The sequence below is a fragment of the Canis lupus genome, chromosome 27, assembly GCF_011100685.1.
Source record: "Canis lupus familiaris isolate Mischka breed German Shepherd chromosome 27, alternate assembly UU_Cfam_GSD_1.0, whole genome shotgun sequence".
NCBI lineage: Eukaryota > Metazoa > Chordata > Mammalia > Carnivora > Canidae > Canis > Canis lupus.
Window position 1 is genome coordinate 28,034,612 of NC_049248.1, and position 6,000 is coordinate 28,040,611.

At 45.0% G+C, this 6,000-nt stretch overlaps 1 protein-coding gene across 1 annotated transcript in view; it reads right to left on the reverse strand.

Annotated features, from left to right (window-relative positions):
• The window catches only part of OVCH1 (ovochymase 1), a 52,798-nt gene extending 47,814 nt beyond the window's left edge, over nt 1-4,984 (reverse strand). Inside the window, 4 exon segments of the mRNA XM_038577916.1 lie at nt 1,478-1,613; nt 1,615-1,657; nt 2,688-2,785; nt 4,877-4,984. Coding sequence (XP_038433844.1) covers nt 1,478-1,613; nt 1,615-1,657; nt 2,688-2,785; nt 4,877-4,984 — 385 coding nt within the window.
• Between the last annotated feature and the right edge of the window lie 1,016 nt (nt 4,985-6,000).

Below are 6,000 nucleotides of genomic sequence, written 5' to 3' on the forward strand. Positions count from 1 at the left end.
CAAGGGACTCCTGGAACTCAAGTGAAGAAAATGTTTCCAGAACAGTATGAGCAATTCTGTCAAAACTCCTAACAAATAAGCAGAGGATTGAGAATTTACCTTTGAATTTAGCAACATGGGAGTGAGTGAGATCAAAGCAGATTTGGTGGAGTGATGAGGATAAAAGTCTGATTGACCTGGATGTCTAACAGATATCTTGAACCTAATACATGCAACTATGAGAATTGAGGAGAGGAAATTAACCTGCTTACCATAAATGAAGCTTCATAGCTTTTCTATAAAGGAGAATAGAAAAATGGGGCAATAGTTTCTTTTGGTCACAGGTTATGGGAATTCCAGCATAAAACCTAAACGAGGGCATCTGCATTTGGCTCAGGTCGTGATTCCGGGGTCCTGGAATCAAGTCCCACATCAGGCTCCCCACAGGGAGTCTGCTTCTCCCTCTGCATATGTCTCTGCCTCTCTGTGTGTGTGTCTCTCTCATCAATAAATAAAATCTTAAAAAACTTGAATGAGGGCTTGCTCATGATTACAGATTTTTCTGAGAACCTTCCAACCAGAGACAAGATTCAAGCAGGTAATCTTGACTTCCCTCACTTTATGACCTTCCCAAACAGGTAATCTTGACATTCCCTCACTTTATGCGGCATTTCCCCCCTCTATCTTTCAAAGCATCACTTTTTGGGAAGTCAGGGGTTACATGGCAGGCTCCAATCAGACTCTCTCATCCCTCATCCCTCCTCCCATGAAGGGTCCTTGCAGGACCAGTTATAGCTCTAGGTTAACAATTTGATGTCTCAAAGGCAGTGGCATATTTCAGTATCTGGCCAACTCTTCTAGATTTGTGCTTTTTCATTGTTTTGGGCCACTCAACACTTTTATTTTTTGATTTTTATTTTTTTAAAAAGATTTTATTTATTCATGAGAGACACAGAGAGATATAGGTAGAGAAAGGCAGAGGGAGAAACAGGTTCCCCGAGGGGAGCCCAATGCAGGACTCAATCCCAGGACTCTGGGATCATGCCCTGAGCCAAATGCAGATGCTCAACCACTGAGCCACCCAGTTGCCCTATTTTTCACATTTTTAAAAAATAGAATTTTAAAATTTTTATTAAAAATGCTTAGAATACCTGTGCTGAGAATGTGTCAGATATCTAGTCCACAATAATGACAGAAAGAAGTTTCTGAGAACATTTTCAAACGTCCCAAACTCCCCGGTGAGAGCTGAGCGTAAGTCTAGAATCTAGCCCAGCTAAAAGAAAGGAGCACTTAAAATGTGGATTAAGTCAGGTATACATGACTTGTGTCTGGGACTGATAGCCTGCACAGTGCTTTTTATAGGCTATCAACAAACTTTTAAAAAGGAACAAAGCTTAGTTATTATTAGATATATGCACAAAAATTAAAGTGAACTGGTACAGAGTTAGTAAAACAGTGTTCTCCTACGTTTTTTCATACGCTAACTCCCCCTACTTACCAAACTCAACTTTGTGTTTGAGATACAGCAGTGCAATATCAGAACTCATATATCCAAGTGTGCTGTACTCAGGATGGATAATAATTTTTGAGACAGGATTCTTTTGTTCCTGTTCCGCCTGAGAACAGGTTGAGAGAGGTTGTCCTGCCAGCAGTCACAGTCAGACTCTTAATTTGCTTCCTAAAACCAAAGAAAAATGTTGCAATTAAGTATAACTGTTTCCCCCAGGAAAGACTGTCTTGGTTTCACGTAATTAAATGAAAAGTGATTAGTGTAACTTAAAGCATTTCTTTTTTTTTTTTTTTAATATTTTATTTATTTATTCATGATAGTCACAGAGAGAGAGAGAGAGGCAGAGACACAGGCAGAGGGAGAAGCAGGCTCCATGCACCGGGAGCCCGACGTGGGATTCGATCCCGGGTCTCCAGGATCGCGCCCTGGGCCAAAGGCAGGCGCCAAACCGCTGCGCCACCCAGGGATCCCCACTTAAAGCATTTCTAAGTCTTAAAAGGAGATGCACCTTTATTGAGGATTAATACCAACTATCATAAATGCCTATAAATTATAGGGATCTGTAAAAAATCATGGGTTTCCATCAGTGTTTACATTCTGTGATCCCTTCCCCTGCCATCAATTCTCTTTCTGCATAAAATATTTAAGTGTGGTCTGTTTTTTTTTTCTTTTTTACCAGCTTATATGCTCTTCCATTTTTAACAAAATATAAAAGGTGTCTCTAGAACTGTCCTTATTATTAGTACTCTCTCTCAATCTAGCTAAGTATCTGTTATTTCTATAAAAAATAGTAAAATATACCAAATATACTAATAGATATACTAAAAATAGTATACCTATTTTTTCCCTTCTAATGACTGAAACTCAGATTATTAAAACTTTGGAACATCCATTTAACATCTGATGTCAATATGTTATTAGAAGAAGTAACCATCACCTCCACCTTACCACTAACTCCACAAATTATAGAAGATCTATGGGATCTTTGGGGTCTCTAGTTAGTGGAGTAGGAAGTACAGGGAATCTTGAGCTGGATACAAGTTTCTGGGGATCAGGAAGGCCAGTGAATGGGTGGACCAGGTTGAAAAAATCAGAAAGGGGCTAAGATTGACCCTCCCATGGTATTTAGAGCTTCAAATCTCCCAGTCTTACCTGCTATGAATTAAGGTTTGATAAGCAATGGAAATCCACAACTTACTGGTTGAGACCAACCAGGCAGCCTGCTGCTGTAACAACCAGATCATCTTGGATCAAGCTTCCTCCACAGAAGTGCTCCTCACCTAATTTTAGGGAGACCTGCCCAAGAAGAAAAGTACAAACAACTAATATATACATCTCCCCATAGATGCCATCGCCTTCAGAAACATGTGAAGTCAATTCTCCTTGTACAACCTTCTTAAGTTACCAATAAAATTGGTTAGGAAGATACTTCCTATGAAGTAAGCTTTTTGGCGGAGAGGTTGAGTTGGGGTCAAGAGAAAAGTTACACGTTCCTCTGGAGTTGTGAGAGCTGAAGCAAGAGAAAACGTCACCATTTCTCATTAAGAAATCAAGGCTTTCCTTACACTGACCTGCCTCAGATGTCGGCCGACTGTTGAATTTCTCCAACTGATCGTTCTCTGGATGAACCCGGTTTCCCAGTGCACATCAACCGCAGGGACCCCACACTTCAGTCCTGTGTGGCAGAGAGGGCACGTACGTGTGTGTGCACGCGGGCGCCCAGGCCACAATGGCAAGGACTCTCTTTATCAAGATCGCACCTTCAGATTTGCCTGGCCCTGCCGGGATGGTCTGATACCACACTCAGCAGCAGGCCATCCTTGCCCTTGGGACTCTCCCACGACCAAGCCATTGTTTGACCGAACTTGTACTTGGTTCAAGACCCCCTCGCCCCTTCACAGCCTAGGCTGCCCTAGTAAGACCCCCTCCTCCTCACTGGGAGGGGGTGACCAGGGGAGGGGGGAGGGAAGGGGAGCCAATTCCTGTGCACCCACCACCACCCCCACCACCACCCCCACCCACTCCCCACCCCACCCTGGGATCCATTCTAGTCTTACTCTGGGGGGTTGGAGGCGCTGAGCAGTACATAATTTAGGGTGTATTAAAGATACTGGAGAACAACACATGCCACTCCAGAAAAGAGAGATCGGGCTTTAAATCCCTTCTAATGGGCTGTTTTTCCGTTAGCCCAGGGGCCTACAACCTTGACCTCCAGAAGCCCCCGGGCCAGGGCGCCCTTGGCCCCGCGGTGCAGACCCTCGGGCTCCAGCCACCGCCCTGCTGCACCTGCCCCGGGTCGCCCCGCCTTCGGGCCGCCAGGTGAGGCCCCTCACAGGTGCGCGCGGTCCCGGAGCAGGGTGGTCGGTGGCCCGGAAGGCTCAGCACAGGGGGACTCGGTCCCAAACCGGGGAGTGTGACCCAAGCCCAAGCCCGAGGAATCCGGTCACGGTGCAAGCTGCAGGCAGGCCGACTTGCGAAGGGAGAAGACTCTGGAAAGCTCAGTGAGGGACTAGTGGTCCTGCCCCTCCTTCTAAGAAGCTTGTTGAAGCCCTTGACATTCAAGAATTTTCTAGAAGAGTGGGTATGAAAGATCAGGTTTACGGCTGCCATCCCTGTTCTGGGTGGCTGTCTTTTTTTTTTTTTTTAAGATTTATTTATTCATTTATTTATGATAGAGATAGAGAGAGAGAGAAAGAGATAGAGAGAGAGGCAGAGACACAGGCAGAGGGAGAAGCAGGCTCCATGCAGGAGGCCCCATGTGGAACTGGATCCCGAGTCTCCAGGATCGCACCCTGGGCCAAAGGCAGGCGCTAAACCGCTGAGCCACCCAGGGATTCCCTGGGTGGCTATCTTATTAGCTTTAGAGGAATGGGCCAAGGCAGTAGGATCCACTGTTTAAAATTATTAAAATGGGACACCTGGGACACCTCTGTGTATCTCTCATGAATAAATAAATAAAATATTTTAAAAAAATTATTAAAATGAATTCATCGGTAAGATGATCATGCCCGCATTTTCCCCCCACAAGTATTATTTTTGTCATAGGTAGCTTGCGATTGGGAGAGGGAAAAAAAGCCAGCATGTATAATGGATTTATGTTTCATCAAAAAAAAAATTAGGGCAAAGCTCAGTGGACATTCCAAATATAACTCAGGTAGACAACAATCTCCCGGGCCCAGTTGTCTTACTTCTGTGCAAAAGAGAAATAAGAATCTCCTTAAGGTAGGAGGTATAAAATTAGGAAGACAGGCAGGCAGTAGACAGATGGACAGGAAAGCAGAAGGCAGGCAAGGTGGAGGGAATGCAGGTACAGACACAGGCAGGTGAGAAGCAGCTGGGGACAATGACCCCTGAAACTGCAGAAGGGAACAGAAGGTAAAGGGGCACCTTTTGATGAAAAGCTTGAAGAGTGTATTTGGCACTGAAATTGGAAACAGTCTCAAACCTTCCTATCTCACGAACCTCGAAGATGTTTCTCTTCTTATTACGTCCCATCTTACAACAGTAAGAAGCTCTAGAGCTGCACTGTCCAATTATAGTGGACTCTAGTGGGACAGGTTTATTTAAACTAGTATTAACTACAATAAAAACATTAGTTCCTGGGGATCTCTTGGTGGCTCAGCAGTTTAGCTTCTGCCTTCGGCTCAGGGTGTGATCCTGGAGTCCCAGGATCGAGTCCCACATCGGGCTCCCTGCATGGAGCCTGCTTCTCCCTCTGCCTGTGTGTCTGCCTCTCTCTCTCTCTCTCTCTGTCTGTCTCTCATGAATAAATAAATAAAATCTTTAAGAAAAAAAATTAGTTCCTCAGTCACAGTGAGGCTAATAGCCACCTGTGGCTAGTGGAGAGCAGATAAAGCACACTGCCATCAGCACACATAGTTCTATTGGACTGCACTGTTCTCGAGAACAGCAAGCACCATTTTATGTATTTATTTTAAATAAAGACACCTTGCATAGACACCTTGAGTAGATAGCTTCTGGGTTTCAAGCTTGGGTTTCAAGCTCTAGGTGACACTGGGAGGGGGCTTGGTAAGGTATGCAGCAGTCTGTGAAAAGAAAGCCCTGTACCTCCAGGCCTGAACACTGCAAAGGAAATCCCCCAGTATGGTGGGTGCCTAACCCATGGTCCCTACCACTTCACCTTTATTTTTTTCTTTTTAAAAAATATTTTACTTATTCATTAATGAGAGACACAGAGAGAGAGGCAGAGACATAGGCAGAAGGAGAAGCAGGCTCCCCGGGGGGAGCCCAAAGTGGGACTGGATCCCAGGACTCAGGCATCATGACCTGAACCAAAGGCAGACCCTCAACCGCTGAGCCATCCAGGTGCCACCACCTCAGCTTTAAATTTTGCTTTCACTGTGATGATCTTACCAGGATTACCATAACCATCCCTTGCCCCAGGGGCAGACTGTTCTCCAATAAAAGCTCAGGCCCCTCCAGATAGACCCAAATATCTACTTCTTCTTAGCAAGAGGAGGTCCGATTAAAACCGCTACAAAGTCATTACC